The sequence below is a fragment of the Gadus chalcogrammus genome, chromosome 14 (genome assembly GCF_026213295.1).
Source record: "Gadus chalcogrammus isolate NIFS_2021 chromosome 14, NIFS_Gcha_1.0, whole genome shotgun sequence".
NCBI classification, from domain to species: Eukaryota; Metazoa; Chordata; class Actinopteri; order Gadiformes; family Gadidae; genus Gadus; species Gadus chalcogrammus.
Window position 1 is genome coordinate 24,068,725 of NC_079425.1, and position 23,835 is coordinate 24,092,559.

At 49.1% G+C, this 23,835-nt stretch overlaps 1 protein-coding gene across 2 annotated transcripts in view; it reads left to right on the forward strand.

Moving 5' to 3' along the window:
- nkd1 (NKD inhibitor of WNT signaling pathway 1) overlaps positions 1-20,105 on the forward strand; it is a 33,249-nt gene extending 13,144 nt beyond the window's left edge. For both annotated transcript variants that reach the window (XM_056607441.1, XM_056607440.1), the window contains 7 exons: positions 8,741-8,798; positions 12,975-13,075; positions 13,355-13,450; positions 16,207-16,360; positions 17,831-17,912; positions 18,217-18,506; positions 19,512-20,105. In XM_056607441.1, the coding sequence (XP_056463416.1) occupies positions 8,741-8,798; positions 12,975-13,075; positions 13,355-13,450; positions 16,207-16,360; positions 17,831-17,912; positions 18,217-18,506; positions 19,512-20,074 (1,344 nt within the window). In that variant the 3' untranslated portion in view covers positions 20,075-20,105. The remainder of the gene's footprint in view (positions 1-8,740; positions 8,799-12,974; positions 13,076-13,354; positions 13,451-16,206; positions 16,361-17,830; positions 17,913-18,216; positions 18,507-19,511) is intronic.
- The last annotated feature ends 3,730 nt before the right edge of the window (positions 20,106-23,835 follow it).

Sequence of the window (23,835 nt, forward strand, 5' to 3'; positions counted from 1 at the left end):
CGGCTGTGGAATCAAACATCTGAAGCACGCCGAGCCGCGCCCGCTCGCACGTGTATGCGGCGCTAAAATGGGCTTTTTTTTGTTGTCCCTTGGAGAACTGTGATAAGCCGAAAACAAATTCACTCCGAGCAAGCCGTAGATGAGATTTACAAATCCTGAATACATCACATAGTCTTGTAGTCTGTCTGTCTGCCTGTCTGTCTGTCTGTTTATTTGTGCATGTGCGTGCATGTAGGGGTGTGTGTATGTGTCCATCTGAATATGTGTGTGTGTGTTTTTGTATGTATACAAGTAAGTGTTCGTGTATGTGGTTGTGTGTGTGTCCATCTGTATGTATGTGTGTGTGTGTGTGTCGATTTGTGTGTGTGTGTGTGTGTGTGTGTGTGTGTGTGTGTGTGTGTGTGTGTGTGTGTGTGTGTGTGTGTGTGTGTGTGTGTGTGTGTGTGTGTGTGTGTGTGTGTGTGTGTGTGTGTGTGTGTGTGTGGCAGTGTACACACACACAAGCATGCATGCATCGGGCTGACGTGTGCGGCGGAGCAGGGCTAAGAGGGTCAGCCCTTCTAGACGGGCGGCTTCCCGATCGCCTCAGCTCCTTCACACAGACAGCACAGCGTTGAAAGAGAACCACCGGCGCCCCACCGGAGCCAAGGACACCAACGTAATTCACCCCAACCCCCCAAATCTATACCTCGACCGTAACCTGTAGAGAAGATGTCCACGGGGCCTGCTGTCACTGTGAAACCTCACGCCTCGAAGAGGTCTGCTGCTTTTGGGGAACCGTCCTCGACTCATAGAGACACTTGATCTTGCGTGATTCAGATGTTTAGACGGGAAGACAGTCTGATTCTCAACGCAGGCTGATTTGAGTCTATGGGGATTCGAATCCAAACGATAAACAGAGCACAGAATATAAAGTCTCCGAATTCGAATACCGATACATGCAGAATATTTCTGGCCCGATATCCCTAACAAATACACAAAAATAATCCTAAATTTGGATTTCCTCTTCAGTCTTATAAGTGAGGTTGTTGAAACATAAGATCTTCCTCCCTCTCTCTCTATAAATGTCGTCTAGACCCAGGCCCTTCCGGGCGCGGGGGTCAGCGGGCGGAAGCCTGGGCGATCCCTTATCCTGCAGGGATCCCCCAGGCTCCGGCTCCGTGGCGGCCCGTTGGCTGTTTGAGTCGGCCTCCTGAGCGTCTCGGCTTACGTTCGGGGGGAGGCCTCAGTGAGCAACACGACACCTAGACGCTAATTTGCAGCTCCAGAGCAAATAGCTTTTCTTCTTTGTTGTTGTTTGACTCCTTGGCTTTCAGTGTGTTTGCCAACCCTGGAGTATAATATATATGCCGGGGCTTGGAGGGTTGCCCATTAATAATTCCTTCAGGTGGGAAACTTCTAAGAACCAATGATAATAGGGAGAAGACAATGCCCCATTTAGGTATTTTCTTTTAACCCTGCCACAAAGTATTTCACGTAAGCTCTCCAGTATAAAGCTGGAAGTGAATGACCTATATGTGACATGTGTCATTGAGTGTGAGTGTATACGGTTTTAAAGCCTCTGATGTGAGGCCAAAAATAAAATTTCCAGCCCATGCTGGGCAAAAAAGTCCTCCTCTATTCTACTCTGTTCTATTCTATTCTATCATTGACTGCAGGCATTACATGAAGACAAAAAGGGCATTTGGAGTTCTTGATACTTGAGCTTTTAAACTAGGAGGTTGTGTGGAGCAGAAGGAGAGCCAGCATTTCCCTCCCTCTGAACTCTCACCGTGTCTCTGTCGGTCTGTCTGTCTGTCTGTCTGTCTGTCTGTCTGTCTGTCTGTCTGTCTGTCTGTCTGTCTGTCTGTCTGTCTGTCTGTCTGTCTGTCTGTCTGTCTGTCTGTCTGTCTGTCTGTCTGTCTTTCTCTCACTGTGTCTGTGACTGTTTCTCTCTGTCTGTGACTCAGTCTTTCTCTGCCTTTCTCTTTCTCTGTAGTTGTGTCTGTTTATGTGTCTGTGTCTCTGTGTCTTGTGTGTCTGTGTGTGACCTGATGAGCAGAGTCCCGCCCCCAGAGGTTGGATGAAGACTGGGTTAGAGACAGTTATGTAGCCATTACTCCTGCGGCCTGCTTTGCCTCGTTCCCTGGCCGGGGGCCACGGGGAGCTGTAGTCGGCCATGTTAACTGCCTGTGTGGTGTGGTGTGGCAGAGACAGACAGCATGGGTCAAACCCTTGTGGGAGTTGACCACAGCCACGCATAAACACAGATCCCTTGCACTCCAACAAACACGTCTCTCTCTCTCTCTCTCTCTCTCTCTCTCTCTCTCTCTCTCTCTCTCTCTCTCTCTCTCTCTCTCTCTCTCTCTCTCTCTCTCTCTCTCTCTCTCTCTCTCTCTCTCTCTCTCTCTCTCTCTCTCTCTCTCTCTCTCTCTCTCTCTCTCTCTCTCTCTCTCTCTCTCTCTCTCTCTCTCTCTCTCTCTCTGTCGGTACATACCGAAAGAGAGGAAGATAGAAATCACTTGGCCCAATCATACGTGTATTCGCTGCCAGGGTTAATATGGTGCTTGACACCAGAGTGCAACATTGCCAGAAATAATCACGTTCTGCTCACGTTGCCTTTCATCTTGTTCATCGTCTCTTTTGTAGGAGCCAATGGATTATGACACTTGAATTAGAGCCTGTTTGGTGATAATACAGGCTCAACGGGTTCAGTAGTGGTTTAAATATTATCCACAGAAAGCTCAAGTGAGTAGGTTGTTGAATGGGAGTCATAGATGCCTGTTGTAGGTGTTAGTAGATAGAGTTAAATCCATACATATCATATCAGTTGTTCATGGATAGCTACAATTCAAACTGCTACCATCCATAGTAAACAATATCATTGTCTACTGTTATGGCATTGTTTGACTTGAGTTTAGCATTTCAAGTAGAAAGTACACATTCATTAAACATGAAGCTATGACAACAGACGACTGACATGTGTCCGTTCTGGGCCGTGTTCATTTAACGTCCCAAAATAAACAGTTCCCTAGCAGAAACAGGCCTGTACACGGGACACTGCAGCGGGCACTTTGTCCACACGTGAACAGCCTGGAAATAAACACAGTTGGGACGTCCCATCCATCATTGCTCAGTCCCTGCGTCCCCCAAAGAGCCTGTGGAGGGAGCTGGCCGGGGTTGAAAGAGGCACACATTATGCTCTGGTTCCCAGCGCACATTAAACATCACGTCTGGGAAGTTTGTTTTCCAGAGTGTTGAACAAAGACACTTGTTTATGTACCAAAGGCCTTTCTGGGTGTTTGGAGGATCGCAGCGGACTCGTCTGCTTCTCTCACGCTAACTTTAAAAAATACTTACATGGTACTATCGTAGATATCTTACACGCTAACTTTTGGAAATATCTTGCACGCTTACTATCGTAAATATCTTAAACGCTAACTTTCGTTAATATCTTGCACGTTAACTATTGTAAACAACTTATACGCTAACTTTTATAAATACTTTATAGTATTTATTTGGAGCGTGGAGCATAAGCTGTGACGTAAACATGAGCGAATTGTAAGGCAATAATCACCAGAGAATAGCAAATGTTGATTCTCTGCTTCAATTTGGTCATGCAGGCTAGCAAGTGGGGATATTCACTAAATCCTGTTGGCGTGGCTGACTATTACTACCACTCTTTATGACTTCTTCCGACGACGTGACGAACACAGTGGAGTGGGCTGTCCAGTCTGCTGTGCTAAAAATAAAGAGAATTGAACTCTGACCCCTCAGCGACTTAAAAGCCCCCCCATGGCATCGAGTGCTTGATTGTCTCATTCACTTGTTGACCTTTCAGAATAGAGGATGCTTTGATCTTCTTAATCAATCTCACAACCCTAAGGTGAGCTATATGTGGCTCTTTATAGATCATAAAGATGTAAAAAAACCCACATTTTTCCTGTTCATCCACTAACAAACATTTCTTTTTTTACTTATTTTTTGTGTCTGTTGGTTGCTATGCTGGAGGAATCCCTATTTATTTGTCGTCACTGAAGCGCAAAGGCAACATGATGATACAACGATGATAACTATATATAATCTTCTTCACCCAAGTCTCTAGTCATACCCTTTTAACACAGACCAAATATGGCCTAGGTATGAGATTCCACTCTTTGCAACAATAAGCGAGAGAGTTGTGTGCTTTTCACTGCTTATCCTGGCTAAATATCTCAGAGGTTTGCGTCCACACACTCCCTTCCAGTGCAGCTCTGACCTCCTCAGCTATGGGGTGAAGATTCCCTCTCCCCACGCATAACAGCTCAGCCCTCCGGCCAACTGCATTTAGTTTTTGACTTTCCCCGCTTTTACTTTGTAGGAAGAAGAAGACGAGCCCATCCCCATTAGTCCATCATGTCTTCCACAGCGGTGTGTTTCCACCACCATGTGCTCTGCCTAAGTGGGCCTGTCTGACACTGAATGACCATGTGTCATCTTAAACGCCCCTCCGTCCCAAAACACACACACACACACTCAGACACGCTCAGACACACACACACACACACACACACACACACACACACACACACACACACACACACACACACACACACACACACACACACACACACACTCAGACACACACACACACACGCACACGCACACGCGCACACACACACAAACACACACTTAGACACACGCACACACACACACTTAGACACACACACACACACACACACATAGACGCACACACACACACACACTTAGACACACACACACACACACACTTAGACACACACACACACACACACACACACACACACACACAAACAAACACACACACTTAGACACGCACTCAGACACCAACACTCACACACACACACACACTCTGACACGCACACACCTGGCTGCCGTTCTTCACACATCCTGTGCGTGCCACTGGTGTCTAAAAAGAGCCAGTCAAAAGCTTTGAGCGCGGCGCGTCCGGACCTCCGTGACCATTGATCCCCGGGGAGGGCGTGACCCGGGATTGGCCCCGGGTTGGACTGTGTCCCCGGAGTCACTGTGGGGCCGAGGGGGATAAGCCTCTTTTTCACTGGCCTGAATGGGGCTCCGCAGCCCGACCCCAGAAAACCTGCGGCCAGGCAAATATTCTTCCTGTGGCTGTGGAAGCCTCCCGTTCCTGCCAAGCGGCGGGCCCTCAGAGGGACAAAGGGCCCGTCCCCATTGTTCCCTTTGAGGGGGAGGAGGGGGGGGTGGGAGACAGGCACATACTTTGCTGATAGACAAACAGCGGCAGTCCCTAGTTTAAAGTCGGTTGGTTTCTGGTTTGTATTGTATTTTAGGAATCGCCCGGTGACTACTAACTGTCTGGTCGATGAGTGTACACGTCTTGTAGCATGGCATAATACCGAAGTTAAAATAGAACGGAGGAAAACGTTACATTAATGACTAAAGAAACGGAGAAAGAGGATTCTATCTGCAGTATATTCCCCGTTAAATGTGGTCAACATGTTACCAGAAGAGCCCCAGTTACCGAGTCATTCCCAAATTGCTACAGAGAAGATTTTTCTTCTTTTGAAAACCAAAGCGTGCCTGCAGATAGTTGAAATAGCTGTTTCCCACATTCGGCATTGAAGTGGTTGGGAAATTTTGATTTTATTCCTATGCAATGCCAAAGATAAAAATCGAACCTGAGGGACAGCACTCTCTCTGGTGACAAATGGCTATTGCAGCTGGTATTCCTGTTTGGATGAAATTGCACCAAGCGATGATGTCACTTGTCTCACACACAGACTCATTTGTGTCTTGTGCCGTCCCTGCAGTTCGAACACAGTGTTCGGTTCATCTTTATTCTTGTGTCAACATAAATACCCTCGTATGTTTTATAATCCCTGCTTGAGTGGCTTCATAAAAGCTGGTGCCTCATCTGTTTAAGAATATGAATTTGCGGTCATTTTCCCTGGAGATCACCGCTACAAAGGATGTGTGACCGCCCATCGCAGAGCGTTCCCAGCTAGTCCTCCCCTTTGTTGGTCTTCTCCCCGACATACCAGCCGACATTCAGGGGTCTGGAGCCTTCGCTGAGAATGAGGAGGGGAGGTCAGGGGTCGGGGAGAATGTCTTCAAGTTGGCCGTTTTTCAACACATTTCGCTTTTTTGGATGTTTTCCTTCGCCGTTAACATTAGCCAGGGCTAGCCTCAACCCTAACCTCGGCACGCTAATAATACAGCTGCCATCCATCAACAGAGACAACAACCAATTAGCACATTCCTCTCTCCCCTATTCTCATGTATTGGTCCACCCACGCAATGACTCAGGGTCTTACATCAAAATACAACGAAAACACACACAAAGATTGTGTATGTGTGTGCGAACATTTGTGTGCTTTTGTGTTTGCGGGGGGTGGAATGGGCATTAGTGTCTCCTATCCTGTATCCTTGCCCTTGGGGGTCCGAGTCGCGAGAGTTTCAGAGCGGGAAAGCAAGGCTGAATGTTCAGCTCAGATTCCCCTGATTGTGGCCTGCCAATCGGTCGGCCATCTTGCCCATCAGGGGAATGTTGTTCGTGGGCGATGGTTGTTTGTGAGGCTTTCTTTCTCAGCAGTCAGGGGCCGCGGTTGCTTTTGTTACCGTGCTCTGCTTATGGCGTTCCTGCTTTGGTATGTCAATCACATGGCTTCAAGATATTGGCAAGCTTCCTGTAGCCTCAAACATATTCAGAGTGACAGTTATTCGCCTTGACGTTAAGCTATGCTGTTTTCTGCGGTTTTACCAGACTCAAAACAACCTAGATGCTCTGCTAGTTGTGCCCTATGGTGTTATGGTGTCTCAAGTGTTCAGAAATACCGGCATAACACTTTATCCATTATCTTTTATCTATCTTTCTTGTCTTTCTGCCACTCTTTGACAGTCTCTTTCCCGTACAGACGGATTAACACAGTACTCTTTATATTCAGCTAATCTATTTTAAAATTAAGAATCAGGAATCATCAACTGAAGCAAACTATATAACAGAGTTAATTGTTTTTTATGAGAATGGATGAAGATGCAATGTGCAGTTTAAATGAGTTTGAAGTTGTAGAAAATAAGTTCTGGTTAATTTAGCTTCAGCTCAGGCTCCGTTTCCATCTTTGTATAGTGTGTACATTACAAAAAACAGCAAATATAAATTCAATGCCTTGTGGACTGTTTGTTTCACAGTATACTTCATTATGCACGCTTCTAATACTTCCATAGAGCCAAACAAATAACAACAAATGGTTGGTTCAGCAGTAAATCAGGACTACACAGGCTGCATGGTACCCACTAGGCTCTGGATTCTCAGCTCCATGTATCTCTTTGAGTCAGGCTTACGTCACACTTAGCATGCACAGCTTTCACATGACACATCAAAGCACTGTGGTGGGGATTTGATTGAAACCAACATATAGATCAATCAGTCGGCCAGCCAGCCAGCCAGGAGGTCAGTCAGACAGCCAGCTAGTCAGCCAGCTAGTCAGCCAGCTAGTCAGCCAGCCAGCAAGCCAGTCAGCCAGTCAGCCAGTCTGTCAATCACTCAGCCAGCTAGCCAGCCAGTCAGCCAGAAGGTCAGTAAGTCAGCCAGCGAAGCAGTCAGTCAGTCGGTCAGTGAGCCAGCGAAGTCTGAATCTGTAACGAGAGGAAACATTGCGAAGCAGTCAAGCATCACTCCGGCTGATTGGCTGTTACATCTCCGCTCTCGTTGTCAAACCCGTTCAGCGGTCTGTATTTTATGCTAGTGTGGTGGGGTGTTTATGTGCGCACATTTCCTTGTGACTGCGTGTGTGTGCGCGACCATCGGGTGTGTGGCTGTCCGGGGCCCGTTGCGGCCGTGCGTGCAGGTGCCTCTCTGTGTGCCTGAGAGTAATGGTTACGGGTCCTCGTGATGTGGTGCCAGAGTGATACCTGAGACCCACTTTTCCACCGACGAGCCCGGAGCTCCGTGGCTCCCCCCGTATCCCCCCCCCCCCCCCCCCCCTGTGTGGTATTCACTTGGAGGCACGGCTGCCAAGTGTGTGTGTGTGGGAGTGTGTGCGTGTGTATGAGAGTGTCTGTGTGTGTGACAGTGAAAATGTGTAAGTGTGCGCATGTGTAAGTGTGAGTGCATGTGAATGAGAGTGTGCGTCTGCATGTGTGTGTGCGTGTGTGTGTGATTAGTGTGTGTAGGAATGTGTGTGTCTGTGAGTGTGCCTGTGTGTATAAACGTGTCTAAGTGCCTGTGTGTGTGTGAGTGTTTGCGTGTGTGTAAGTGTGTGAGTGTGATTGTGTGTGTGTGTGTGTGTTTATATCTTCCTGTGCGTGCGTGCGTGTGTGTGTGTGTGTGTGTGTGTGTGTGTGTGTGTGCTTGGGTGAGCACAGCAGGGAAAGGAAAGCCTATCAATGAGTCGGTACTCGCCTGCGATGAGACAGAAACTGACGAGCAGAATGGAGGGGGTTCTTCCGTTGGGGGGCAGATCCTTATTTTCCGTTATCCAAGTTTCACCCTCTCCGTTTCTGTCTCAGAAACTCATTTTATCTTCAACTTTCCACGGCGTGTTATACATATTTAAACTACTCATGGTGATGGTTACAAACCTCTCCTACTAACGTCGGATCGCACCTCCAGTTTCCACCCAACAAAGTTTCTCGTCTCTATGTCATTCATCCAAGTGTTTCCTCACTGTATGGCTGACTCATACTTTTTGCCTCCCTCTCTCACCTCTCCCTCACCCCTCTCCCTTCCCCTCCCCTCCCTTCTCCTCTCCTCTCCTCCCTCCAGGACTCTATGGATGAGTCCTGTGCAGAAGGGATCAGCGATGAACACTACCGTTTAGAAGGTAAGCCGCCTGCGCAGCTCTTGAACCACAGATAGTGTACTCCAAACACTCGTGGGCTGGGACCGACCCAGAGAGTTTATCAGGCAGCCCAACCTCACGCGCTGCATCAGCCCCACCTCCTGTACCTCAGCCCAGACCTGTACCGTGGTGGTTAGGCCGTTTCCCTACCGCTCACTCCCTCCCTCTTGCTCACTCCCATCCAGCCAGCCTCCCCCCCTGTTTCCCAACCTCCCCTCTCAACTCTCTCCCTCTGTCTCTCTTGCTCTTGCTCTCCTTCTCCTTATGTCTCTTATTTCTTCCTCTCTCTCTCTCTCTCTCTCTCTCTCTCTCTCTCTCTCTCTCTCTCTCTCTCTCTCTCTCTCTCTCTCTCTCTCTCTCTCTCTCTCTCTCTCTCTCTCCCAACCTCCCTGTCTGTCTGTCCCTCCCAACCTCTCCATCCCTCCCCCCCTCCATAACCTCTTTCTTAATCTCCCCCTCCCTCCCTCCCTCCCTCTCTCATTCCTTCCCTCTCTCCCTCCCACCCACTCCCCAGCGCTACACCTCTTTATTTGAAATGGATATATCTTTACACCAGGCATTTGTATCATCTATCATTTCCTCTGACACATGAATCAATAACTCATGTCACAAATAGATGCTGGTCTGCTAACGATCTCAATACAATGCAGTGCAGTGCGGTTAAACATTCCATAGTTTTTTTTAGATCTAGAAAAGAGAGCATTAAAAAAATTGAGAAAACAGAGAGGGTGAGTGGAGCGATATATTACATGACCGAGTGCACATAAAAGCCTTCCTAAAGGGCTTCAGGGGAAGTTCCAAAGGAAGTTTGTGAGGATTAAAAAAGCGTAAAAAAAGCAGAAATGAACATCAAATTACTTGTTTTTTTTCTCCAGATGCTTGACTCTCCCCATCGCTTTCATGTATCATATGACCCTCAATTAAATTCAGTTTGATATTAAGCTTAATATTCTCCTAAACTGGATAACCAGGTACAACCAAGACCTTTTCTGGCTAAACTCGTGAACATTTTTTATCACTAGATAAAGAGACCAAAACATCCACACGCCTTTTAGAGTTACCATCGTAAACTTTTAACATGAACCTTACACATGAATCTTTCAATGTGTACATAACACCACGGACATCTAAACAAAATGATAACGTTTGCCAAATTCTGCTGGCAACCTTGCCAATACTTCAAACAAGGTCATTAAGCTGTTAAATTGACTCCATTTCTCAGATTCCCCAGAAAGGAATGTTTTCCTTCAACCTCCATCATGCTATAAATGTTAACATTGCCTAATAAAGCTGCAGACGCGGTTGGCTGGAAGCATTTCAGTTCTGTAGTGAAGCAATAAAATGCCAGAGGTGCCTTGCTTCCTGGTTCTACACCAGGCGTTGCATTGGCTGGAGAATGTGGTGGGCGGGTTCTGGGAGGTGAAACCATCCAATCAGCAGGCTAGACGCCGATCTGGTCGCCGGATCCAGAAAGGGAATTTTAACGGTCTGTCTTCAGACGTTAAATCTTACCACAAAGTGGCGAGTTCTCTCTGGCTACGTGAGTAGACAGATTAATTACCTCATATCGTTTCCAATGTAGTTATCAGTCTAGTTATTTCTGGAATTGAAACAGACCATTGTTCTTGATCTGGTCTGTGTCTCTGCCTTAAGCATATCAAAGAGCTTGGCCGCCGTTCATTATGATGGCCTTTGTGTGTGAGTGCGAGTATGTGTGTGCGTATGTGTGTGCGTGCATGCGTGTATCTGTGTGTGTGTGTGTGTGTGTGTGTGTGTCTCATCTACTCGCCTGCTGGTCTCAATGAGGCCCTATTGGAACAGCCTCCGCTCACACACCATGAGCTGGCTATTGCTGGCCCCGCCCCTGCCTGGCCCCGCCCCCACCTCCCTTCAGATCTGAAATCCAGCCAATCCCCTGGCGGCGGTTCCTCTCATAAAGCGGGCTTATGTCTGTGATGGGAATGTCAGCAGACAGGGGGAGGAGGGAGATGCTAGATTACTGTTTCTCCTCCCGGCATTTCATTAGCCCTGGCGATAGGCATCTCACTAGCATATTGAGCATGCTACAGGACACACACACACACACACACACACACACACACACACACACACACACACGCACACACGCACACGCTGTCCTCCTCTGAGCGCCTCCAGTGATGATCAAACGACGGGGTCCCGTTCAACGGTGCGATCCAAAAAGTTGGTAAAAGCTCCCTGGGACGGGGCCTTTCATTTTCTGGCATTTGCCTCCACCCAGGGATAGGACAGGTCTGCTTTGATCTGTTTTGGATCAGGAGGAAAGAAATTGGGGCTGTTGTGTCTGCTCAGTTGGCGAGCACAACAAACAGTGTTTCGGATTTGACTTGGCTTAATTAATTAGCGATTCTGTTTTACAGCCGGTCTGATCCTCTTCCAAAAGGTTTGAGAATTAGACTTCAAAGTGTAGCGGGAGGGGGTTTGGGTGGTGGGTTGGGTGGGGGTGGAGGCTGGGCTCGGGTGTGTGTTGGTGCACACATATCACCATGCAAACCCCATTTTGCTCGCACACTCAACCCCCTCTGGTCTCCACCGATGAGGCGAGGGTGGTTCTTGTGATTGGAGAGGCAGACAGACTTGCGGTGTACTGAAAGAAACCTGACATCGTCTGCGGTGTGTTTCAAGCCTGCTGGTAGCTACCGTACCAAATCAGAACCCCACCTCCCTCATCCCTAACCCCCCTTGGGTCTTGGACTAAACCGAAGTAGGAAGAGGTGCGTGTGGAGGGTCTGGCTCGGTAGGCGGTCTCGTATTGTTTTGCGTCGCTGAACAGAGTTTACAGGGGGACCTCAGGGCTGATCGCAATCTTAACGGCAACTAGGTCAGTGCTCGGAACTTGTGGTGCCGGCCCCTCCCCTACCCCGGCAGCCACTCTAGGGGGGTCTTCCACAAACACACGTGAATTCAAAGAGACTCTGTGTCCACGGTTGACAACCACCACCGCACAGGGCAATCCTTCAGTTTTACCAGGGGAGCCATCGATTAGCATGCGTGTTATTTTTTAAAAGCAGTGCATGTGGTTTCTGCGGTTCACAGAGGTGCCGAGGAACAAGCCCAGGGCTTCCTCTCCCGTCTGTTGCTTTGTGGTAGAGAGGTAGGTGAGTGAGAGAGGGCCATTCATCACGGTTATGGGTTCAGCTGCAGCGGGGCCCAGACTGAGGGGCCAGGCGTGAGGCCTTTGATGTCGGCTCGCCCGGCCCCGCAAAGCCATTTTTCCTGGAGTGGCATTTAATATCCTGTCATGGTGTTTGCATGTTATGTCATTCTGCTCAATGTTTGACATTATTCTTCGCCCTTTCAACCCTGCAGCGCCTGTAATGTGGATAGCGACCCAAAACATAGCATGACTGTTTCATTAGTTTGTATTTTACGACACATTTGTGTTCTTGGGCTGAACTGAAAAGATGAATAAAGTTGATATTGTGTTATTGGAACATAATTCTTCTTGGGGAATAAAGTTTGTGTATGAATTGAGATGTGGGTAGACAATGTTTTTCCTGTTAAAACTGTTGATTCAATAATAGTCCCTTTCAATTTGTATGCATTTGTTTGAATCGCTAAACAGATCCCTTATTTTAAATACATCCTCACTAATCTGTAGTTTATGGTAATCCTCCCTGCATACTTTAAATAAGCGAAAGACATAAACAGACTTTAATATGTTTCATAAGTGTTAGTCACAAGTCATAAAAGGGAAAGCCACGAATGGTCCTAAATTGGTGAGAGAAAGATTCAAACTAATGTAATGACACCGAGAGAAGATGATAATGATGGTTTGAAACATCTAAGCGCAGCACTACAAAGAGCACTTTAAGTTAAGTAACGTCCCCAGGTCACGACCGCATTCATCCTGAGGCTCTCCCTTTTATCTTACCCTGTGTGTGTGTGTGTGTGTGTGTGTGTGTGTGTTCCTGTGTTTGTGTGTGTGTGTGTGTGTGTTGCTGTATGTGTGTGTGTGTGTGCATGTGTTCCTGCATGTGCATGTGTGTGTGTGTGTGTGTGTGTGTGTGTGTGTGTGTGTGTGTGTGTGTGTGTGTGTGTGTGTGTGTGTGTGTGTGTGTGTGTGTGTGTGTGTGTGTGTGTGTGTGTGTGTGTGTGTGTGTGTGTTTCTGTGTGCAGTGGCTCTACCCCCGGAGAAGCCAGACAGCTGCTGTGTGGAGAAGATTCAGGAGAAGGACAGCCGCCCCCCCGCTGGGCCCCACAAACAGCTCCAGTTTGAAGTGAGAGTCGACTTAGATGATGACACTTACTACCTTACCCCCTCCCCCCGCCACCCCCATCTCACAAAGACAGACAGACAGACAGACAGACAGACAGACAGACAGACATGTACACACGCATGTACACACACACACACACACACACACACACACACACACACACACACACACACACACACACACACACACACACACACACACACACACACACACACACACACACACACACAGAGACACACACACACACTCCCTAGTGTTGATAATCTTGTTTGTGTGTAGGAGTTGGAGTGTGCTGTGTCCGTTGAGGAGGACAGCAGGCAGGAGTGGACCTTCACCCTGTACGACTTTGACAACAATGGCAAGGTCACCAGAGAGGTAAGAAACATCCCACTTTCAGGCCAACTTCACTTCACACAATGAGGTCTTTATTATAATTAATATCTTTAATGTCCAACTTAAACTAGGCAAGCAGTCAAGTGATGAATTAAATATTGATTTGAGGGATAACTGCTGGTTTGTGGGGACTAGACATAATGGTTATCTGATGGTTTGTGAGGACTATAGACATAATGTTACCTGGTGGTTTGTGAGGACTAAAGACATAATGGTTTCCTTGTGGTTTGTGGGGACCATAGATCTGAATGTTACCTGCTGGTTTGTGGGGACTATAGTCATAACGGTTTCCTTCTGGTTTCTGGGGACTATAGTCAAAATGGTTTCCTTCTGGTTTGTGGGGACTATAGTCACAATGGTTTCCTTCTGGTTTGTTGGGACTAAATACATAATGGTTTCCTTCTGGTTTGTTGGGACTAAAGACATAATGGTTCCCTGGTGGTTCGTCAGACAGGGTAGCAATCTGAGACCTTTCTAAAGCGCTTACTTCTAGAGCAGTTAAGAGATGTGAGCGGCCCTCAGTCTGCTAGGGTTCTGCCAGCGTTCTTTCCTTTGTATACCCGGGGCTCCAAAGTAAACCAGGAAGCTTGATGCACAGAATAACAAAAAAAAAATCATAACTTCAGACACTCGGGCGGTGGGAGGTGGGGGAAAATGAGCCAGAAAGTATGTTTCTTTTTTACGCGACATACATGTCTGAAAACGGCATGTGGCACTAGTCCCAGGAGAACACATAATCATCCTTTATGTTCGGATCCAGAATAGCACACACAGGAAATTACGCGTTTGAATGTTTATCTTTGGCCTCGGAAGAAAGAATGTAAAGAAAACAGCTCAAGCTAATTCCAGAAAGATTTTGGGGGTGATTTTGTGAGTGAAGGGTTTTTTTTGCCGTAAAAAGAGCTCTTGTGGAATCACTTTTGCTACCGTCCGATGTGGAAAAACCCTAACGACAGACGTTTACTTGTGAATTGCACTCATATTGTAACTGCCTGTACCAGCCCATCAAACCAATCATATTGTAATTTGTGTGAGGCTAAATGAATCACATCCAATGTTTGATATTGTACAGAACCAAACTTGAACAAAATGTAATTGTACACTCATGCTAAACAATTCATACCCAGCCAATGCCTATAGCTAGTGCTTTGTGGCATGAATATATGACCTACTTGAATTTGCCATTTAAATGTAAAAATACCTCTGACAGTCTTTTGTTCATTTCGGTCTCATTCCTCAACTCACATTTCCCCTCCACGTCTGCCGAGTTGGAGCCCTGCTCGTCTGAGTTCCACCCTCCCCTCGGTGCCTCTGTTTCCTCCTCTTAAACGCACATACCGTGTCGTCCATCCGTGGGTCTGCCGCTGCGGTTTCCCCCAGCGTCCGTTAAATTAAACGGTGTGTCTCCCACTTTTACCACCGCGTCCCCCCCCGGCCCTGATTCATCTCGTCTGTCCTCTGTCTGCTCCCTTCTCCCTCCCCTGTGCTGGCCCCAGGCTAGAGGCCCTAACCATGGCCCCAAGCAACAGGCCCTTCCACACTGAACCGTGGAAGGGAATGTCGGTGCACATGTGTGCGCTTGCCTTTTTTCACTCTTCGCGAGTGCGGATGGTCATCGCGCGCATGCATAGCTCTGAGACCCATCCATTCCTGCTCTTTCCCCGCTCCCCCAGAATCGGGGTTACAGGGGGGAGGATGGTGGCGGGGTGGTCGGCCAATCAGGGCTCCCCCTTTCTATGGCAACTTCCTGCTGCTCTTCCTGGGGGGGATCTCTAGGCACATAAGATATATATTATAGGATTTATTTGTATCTGTGTGTGTGTGTGTGTGTGTGTGTGTGTGTGTGTGTGTGCCTTTTTGAGTGATGGGTCTGAACACAAAGAGGCAGCGTTAACAGAGCCCGCCTGACATCTGCCTCATCCCCTCTGTTCCCTCCAAGACATTTGCTTTTATGAATTCATAACTTCCCTTTACCAGCCCCTTCTGATCTGCGCTCTCGGAACGACAAACTTACAAGGCTGACGTGGGTTTGTTGTTCACTGGAGTCCTGAACGACTGGGTTGTAGAGTCATAGCAGGAGCGAGTTCAGTGACAAAATGTGGGGGGATCTGATCACTCACACTTAAAACTTGGGGGGGGGGGCTGGGTGGCTGGGGGGGGGGGGGGGGGGGGGGGGAGAGAGCGGGAATACCCAAGTTTTGTCTGTTCAGTCTGTTCTCCTGAAACAGCAAAGATGAAGGATGCCGGGTTCATTTATCTATTTGTGTTCCATATGTGTGTAAGGGTGGATATCCTGTCAATGTCTGGAAGGAGATCACACCCTAGGAGTTCTTATCGCAGGACTACTTTCCGGAAAAACTTCTCAATAGCAGTATCAAAATATATAAAAACACTCAATTAAATGGAAAAAAGTTGTTAAAACAAACTCGAAAAACACTAAAATGAACCTCAAAGAGACCGGTTACCTCCTACTTCAGTAGCATGCTGTCGGTGAAGTCTTCGTTTAATTCAGCTTCCATTTCTGACTCTCTATGCTCTCCCTCTCTCCCTGTCTCCCTGTCTGCTCTGTCTCTCTCTCTGTCTCTCTGTCTCTCTCTCTCTCTCTCTCTCTCTCTCTCTCCGTCTCTCCCTGTCTGCTCTGTCTTTGTCTCTCTCACACTCTCTCTCTCTCTCTCTCTGTCTCTGTCTCTCTCCCTCTCCCTCTCCCTCTCTCTCTCTCTCTCTCTCTCTCTCTCCAGGACATCACCAGCCTGCTTCACACCATCTACGAGGTGGTGGACTCATCGGTCAACCACTCCCCCAGCAGCAGCAAGACCCTGCGGGTCAAGCTGTCCGTGGCCCCGGACCCCAGCCAGCGCTGGAGGAGCTGTGGGCAGGCTGGTACAGTTAAAGGTGGGCAGAGCCAGGCGTGGCCGGGTGGGGCCGGGTGGGGCCAGGGTAGAGGGAGAGGGTGTGGCAGGTTCAGAAGCAGCATCGGTTGGGAAGGGGGAGGGATGAGAGGGGACAGATGAGAGAGGGGGGGGACGGATGAGAGAGGGGGGGAAGGGATGACAGGGGAGGGGACAGATGAGAGGGTACGGATGAGAGAGGGGGAGGGATGAGAGGGGACAGATGAGAGAGGGGGGGAGGGATGAGGAAGGAGGGGAGGAAGGAGAGGGGACGGATGAGAGGAGGGGAGGGATGAGAGGGGAGGGATGAGAGGGGACAGATGAGAGGGGGGGGGGGGGACGGATGAGAGAGGGGGGGAAGGGATGAGAGAGGAGGGGAGGGATGAGAGAAGGGAGTGATGAGGGGGATGAGAAGGGAGGGATGACAGGGGAGGAAGGGATGAGACAGAATAGGAGGGAGCGCGGTGAGAGCTTCCCTCCCGTGTGTCAGCCGCCGTCAGCCCAGCCCTTAGTTGTGTTTATTGTCACGCATGAAGGCGGCTGCTTTAGGCCCGTCAAGGGCTTTCTTCGACGCCGCTACCGCCTCCTTCCTGCCGCTCAATGGGGTTCATTTTTAATGATGGCGGGAGTGACAGTGCCGTGAGAGACACCCCCCACCCCCCCACCCCCTTTCCACACACACACTCACACTCACTCACACTCACTCTCACACACACTCACACACACACACACACACCGAACCCCGCCACCACCCCCCACAACTCTCGTCTTCAAAAACGCAGAAAGAAACCTTGAGAGATGACTCGAGTCTTTTCTGATAACAGCCACTTTTCTTTTCACCAAAGTTGCCGTTCCTCACCCTCTTCTCGCCCGCCCCACCACCCTCTCGCTCGGAGCTGTCAGCGAAATATAGCTTATGTTCAACTTAAGCTTTCAAACTGAAGGCTCGGTAAACAAGGGGGTAAAAAGGGGTTATATATAAACGTTATATATATATTTTATTTTTTACGGGTTTTCTTTTTTAATAGGAGTATATTGGCGGGTTTGCCTTCTTTTGTTTTGGCTATTCATATCCACACACTGATTCAAACGGCGCTGGCTTTGAAATGCGTCTGGATCTCTTCATGCTAATTTCAAACCACCTCAGATCTCGCACGCTTAATAAACTATTTGTGTTGCTGTGGCTCGGTTTTCTTACTCTCACTTTCTCATTCTTTCTCACTCCAGTGTCATGCGAGACCTGGAGTGGAAAATAGAATAAATGAAGCATTGTTGTTTTTTCCTCGCCTATAGATCTTCAAAGTAAAAGCCCAAGAACAAAGGTTCTTGTGAGGCTTGTGAGACTGTGTTAATGTGTTCAGTGTGGCTGCTCTGTGGAGCACTCTTTGATAATGGCCTTCTCTCTCTCCCGCTCTCTCCCTCAACCCCCTTCTCTCTCTCACTCCCTCTCTCTCTCTCCTCCTCACACACACAGAAATGTCCCACACACGACCGAAAAGCGACAAGTGTATAGAAGACCCCAAGAGTGAAGACAAGAAGTCCAGAGCTCTCATAAGGCAAGTTCTCCTTCAGCGTGATCCACTCAGAGTGGAGGTCCAAAGGACATGACCTCCACGAGGCCTCATGTTCCTCGAGCACTGGGAACGTACGTGTAATCAAATCGATTACGAAGCACGAGGGAGTCGTTTAAACAAGAAAGAGTTACAGTCATTACTGGAAACCAACCCCTAACACATTTAAGAGAACTCTGCGCTCATAAAATGAAATGAAATCCCCCCTTTGATTCCAAGGCTTGTTTTTTTTCCGCTTAAAAAAATAAAAACGACAAATCCTGACGTTCTCGCCCTCTTCGTCCCACAGACGGGCCGTCACGGGCGGCGGCTGCTGCGCCCGCCCGTCCCTCCCCGGTGCGCTCATCGTGCGGCTCAGCGAGCACACGGCCGGCCAGCGTTGCCGCCTCACCAGAACCGCCGCGCCCCTCAACGCCCACAGGCGCAAGCACTCGGACCACCATGCCCAGCCCGCCGCCCCGGCAGCCCAGCCCGGCCGGGCGCCCTGCCAGCCGCACAGCGTGGACGAGAACCTGGAGCGGAGGAACCACTACCTGGACCTGGCTGGCATCGAGAACTACACCTCACGCTTCGGGACCGGTGAGTGGATCCCTAGGCTGAGAGAGAGAGAGAGAGAGAGAGAGAGAGAGAGAGAGAGAGAGAGAGAGAGAGAGAGAGAGAGGAGAGAGAGAGAGAGAGAGAGAGAGAGAGAAGAGAGAGAGAGAGAGAGAGAGAGAGAGAGAGAGAGTGAGAGAGAGAGAGAGAGAGAGAGAGAGAGAGAGAGAGAGAGAGAGAGAGAGAGAGAGAGAGAGAGAGAGAGAGAGAGAGAGAGAGAGAGAGAGAGTCCGCCTGCTCTTTGATGATCCTCCAGGGTCCCTAATTACTGCAGCACCTGTCTAGAGCCAATGGCTGAACTGCGAGCCCATTGTGAGGCGGGCCAGAACCAACATCTGGGCCCGGGCAGCCACAATACGTCAAGTGTTCCAGGCTACGCCGCTCCACAGTGCCGGCTCTCTGTAAGGAGCCGCCTTGATCCGCCTGTCAGCGATGACAGGGTGATTATTTGAATGCGTGCCCCTGTTGGTCCGGTGCTAACAGAGACCTGCTCGTCTTGTCTGCAAGAGTTAAGGGTGTGCGCTCACACACGAGGTGGCCGTGGGCACGGGCCTGCCAGCGGCACCACGGGGCTTTCCAGCCGAGGGTTATTAGCGAGCAGTTGGAACCAGTGGTTCTTACGTAATAGTGTTCTGAGGGTATTTTTTATTGTGGTTTGCTCGCTGTAGATTTGAATAACTGTAGTGTCCACAGAAAGAGGGAACGGTAGATTGTAGGTATCTAAACTGGAGCCTGATCATCCGTTTCTTACTGTACTTGATTTTGGTTTCGTACAACGAACTGCATTTAAAGGTGACTATTATACCACCAGGTGTGAGAGTCTTAGCCGTTACAAGCCGTTTAGAAAATCTGACATCATAGGTGGGTGTGTCCACTTAGATGTGTGACGGATAACGGCTAATCACACTCACACCTGGTGGTATAATATGTCACCTTTAATAATAGTGATAGAAGCGTTTTAGTCTAACGCCTGTATCTCCTCCTCCTCAGCCACCAGCACCGAGCCCCCCAAACCCGAGCCCACCCAGACGCGGCCCACCAACCAGGCCCGCTCCCGCTCCCACGAGCCCCAGAACGGCCACTCCTACCCCCCCCACCACCGGCGCTCGCAGACCGCCGCCGAGCCCGCCATCCCAGAGAGCCCCTGCCCCGCCCGGCTCCGGGGCCCGGACCCGGGGAAGCACGGCGGCCCCCGCTCCCCCAAGACCCAGGGCCGCACGCCCCCCGCCCAGCCCGGCGCTGGGGGGCGGGCCCTGAGGAGCCGCGGCACGCCCCCCGCCCCGGCGCTGTCCGGCCTGGCCCCGCCCCACCAGGCCGCCGCCCCCTACCGCAAGCACAAGCAGCGGGCCAAGGAGAGCCAGGGCTACCGCGCGCTGGGCCCCGGCGCGCCGGGGGTCCCCCCGGGGGCCACCACCGCGCCGGACAAGGAGCCGACGAGGGAGGTGCCCGGCGTGCTGCTCTACGACGGGGGGCCGGGGCAGGTGGTGCAGCGGCACGAGCACCACCACCACCACGAACACCACCACCACTACCACCACTTCTACCAGTCCTGAGGCCTCGTCGTCGCCACTCGCCCTCGGAGGCCTGGCGGAGCTCCCCACCCTGTGGGGGGGAGGGGGGGGGGGGGGGGGGGGGGGGTGACGCGGACTGGGACTCCAGGGGTCCGGTGATAGACAGCCAGGACTGTAGCAAGTGGCCCCGCGGAGGTGGAGCCTTGGAGCCGCCGTCGGGGAGGGAGACCAGCCGGAGCCCTGGGGAGGTCAGACTGGTCTCAGGGACGGGGGATGCTGGTATCCAGTGTTGGGGAGGGGGGGGTGGTCTGGACCTCACGCGGACAGGGGCGCGGCACTTCAGGCAGCCTATCAGGGGGGGCGGAGGCTGGGAAGGGGAGACCACCGAAGCGCTGTCACGGCCCGTTCAGGTCTACTGGATCCGTTCCGGTTTCATGATTTTTGTCCGATTTGTCGTATTGTTCCGGTTTCTAAATAATTTTGTAATATATCTCAAACTGTGTCGAACGCTACAGGGTGGAAAGTGATATGTTTTTGTCAACATAATATATATTTTGAAACATTTATTTTCTAACAAACTCGGTGCAGACGTGCTTCCTTCATCGAAGCCGAGAGTCGATGCTGAGAAGCTAAGCTAGATGGTACGTTTCGGTCGTGCAGCTCACAAAGCTTCAATACGACCCATCAAACAATTCATCTTCAACACGTGCATTTTAAGTGTTAAGTCCACTGTGGACTTTGGGCATATTTATATGTAATTATTTCACACCATTTTCACTGCCAATGGAAGGGGGCCGAGGATCGCACTTCGGTGGTCTACTGAGAGTCTGAACCCTGGCAGACCGTCTGACCTTACGGCTCCCGTTCCTCTGCCCAGAACCAGATCCCAATCTAGAACCAGATCCCAATCTGGTTTAGAACCAGAACCAGGTCTGGTTCAGAACCAGATCCCAATCTGGTTCTGACCCGGTTCGCTTCGAGCACAGACACATGATCATTTCTGACCCAGGAGTCAAGTTGTGTGAAACGGATGGAATAATAGGAGGAAGAGGAGGAGAAGATGAAGAAGAGACTGATGTACTGTATATAGGAATAACTAATATGAAGGAATATACTAAGTGAACATGGGCACAGTGTGTCTTGAGTGTTGTGTGTGACATTATGACTGCTGGTGTGCATGTTGGCGGGCACAATTATTTGTAAGGGTTTGTGTGTGTGTGTGTGTGTGTGTGTGTGTGTGTGTGTGTGTGTGTGTGTGTGTGTGTGTGTGTGTGTGTGTGTGTGTGTGTGTGTGTGTGTGTGTGTGTGTGTGGCTGTGTGTGTGTGTGTGTGTGTGTGTGTGTGGCTGTGAGAGTATGTGTGTGCATGTATGAGGTGAAGGAATCTGTTTGCGTGTGCTGATACCTGTGCCACTGTTGAAAAACCACTTGAAGCCAGTTTAAAGGTGCAGTAGTATTTGATGTGTGTCAGACAGGAGTTAAAGCTAAACTATATACATAAGACTCCAGATTCCCCGAAAAGCAAAAATGAAACAGAAAATGAAAGTTTTTTCTTTGTTTGAGAAATCCCAAATCTGCTGCTACCTCTAATTGTAATTTTATGGTGACATTGAATCCATGTCGACATGTTCCTTTTGAAATGACTTTTTTTTGTAAAGATGAAATGCCAAGCTCAATCTGCAGTATATAAGTGCTAAAAAGTTCCTTTAATTTGGTAGCTGACATATTTTGTACATATGTTATGTACAGTTGTTATAAAAATGGATAAGCTTTATTGACAGTGTGACAATATTGAAACATTTTTGTATTCACAATTTTATGCTTTCATTTCTCACACAGGTCACATTTTGTAAGACCACTAGCAGTGTTGTTTTGAAAAGAATATTGTAAAACACATCATATGATCGTCATTGTTGTAGATACAGTAAAATCTGACCACTACAGACTAGAAATGGTCCAATGGCTATACTAGAACTAACTTCGCAGCCTGCCGGTAATGATACCCAAATGTTCAGCTCTCTATGTAACAGCAGGACTCTGTACCAATGGCACTTTTATTCTAAGAACAGGGAAGCTAAGTACAAGGAAAGCACCTTGTGAAATACATGGGTGTCATTGGCAGTGCATATTTCAAAAGGCATATATCAAACATGTTTGTATTATAATCTGGTTATTTATATAAGATGTTATGTGCTAGGCTTTGTGTTCTGCATTAGGATTCATGATGAATAGCCTTATAATACTTAATAATATATGGTCTGCCTCCCAACTCTGAAATCTGTGTTCATTGTGTGTGCGTTTCCATCTTTAGTGAGAATCTGTGACTAAACGTTTAAAACGATGGCCTGTTTTTTGCCATGTTTAGAACAGTGTAAAACCGCTTCTAACAAAATACTTATTTTGAAGATTCTGTGTTCAAGCAATTTATTTATTAAAAACTCAATGTTCCTATCTATGAGTTTAAAGATAAATGAGACAAGAAGGGACTAACATGTAGTTCCTCTAACGGCTTATGGTGGAACTTCAGACAGTGACCCACCTAAAAGCCGTTAGTGGAACTACAAGTTAGTCTACGCAGTGTGTAGACTAACGTGTTGTTCCATTAACGGCTTATAGGTGGTTCACTGTAGAGGCTAACGTGTAGTTCCTCTAACATAAAGTAAAGTATAAGCATAGGATAAAGTAAAAAAAGTAAATTCGAAAAAAAAGGGATTTAATTCTTGGAAAATAAGACTCATTACTTTGTTCTTTAAAGATCTCAGTGGTTAGTTCTTGCCTCTATTATGTATTCTGATAAACTGTTTGACAGTTTTATTTAATTAAAAAGTTATTAAGGATTGAATATTAATGATATTGACATTTTTAATATAGAAAAAATCTAAAAGGGTCCGTAGAACGCAAATCTACACCCTCAAAACGGTCTTGTGGACAACCAATAAATGTCGGGTCGTATTCTTTACCGTCTCTGCCCAATAAAAAAATAAAACGTGTGTAAAACCCAGCTAAAAAACAATGAAAACACCAGCTTGACCGCCAGCAACCATCCAAAACAAACCCACGTCGTTGAAACGAAAGACCTATTCCAGACGCCACGATTGGTCGTGCGCCTCGGCCAACCGACCTATCAGAGCGAGCTGGGCCTCCTGCCCCTCTGTGGCCCCGCCCCACTCCTCTCGGCCCACTGCTGTCATCCGGCTTCAGATGACCTGTGTCTCCCGGTGGGACCCGCCGTGTCCCCCAGCTGTCAGGGGCTCTATCAGCGCAGCATGTGTCCCCCCCCAGCGCCCAGCCGACCAGCCTGTGTGTCTGTGACTTGGACCGCCTGGAGGGGACCAGAGGCTTTCAGCTGTCATTCCTCCGCTGGTGCTGGGTGACCGGTAGTGGCCTCCTCCCCACAACCACCAGACCCATAACTCACTCCCCTGTCTCTGTCTCTTCCCCCTGTTTCTGGCGCTGTATCTACCTCTGTCTCTACCCCCCTCTCTCCCGTCCCTCCCCTGTCGCTATCCCCCTCTCTACCTGTCTCCCCCTCCTCTCTGTCTCTGTCTCTGTCCCTGTATATATTCCCCCTCTATGCCCCTGTCTCTCTCCCTGTCTCTACCCCAGTCTATGCCAACATCACTACCCCCCTCTCCCCCTCACCTGTCTCTCCCCGGTCTCTACCCCCTTCTCTGCCCGTGCTTCTCCCTTCCTTGGATAGCGTGCCCAGTTCCGTCCGCGTCTTTCCTCCGTCGAATACGACCACCGCCAACATCCTTGTGTTCCTGACGAGAGATTTGAGGCTTCCTGCGACCCGATGTGAGG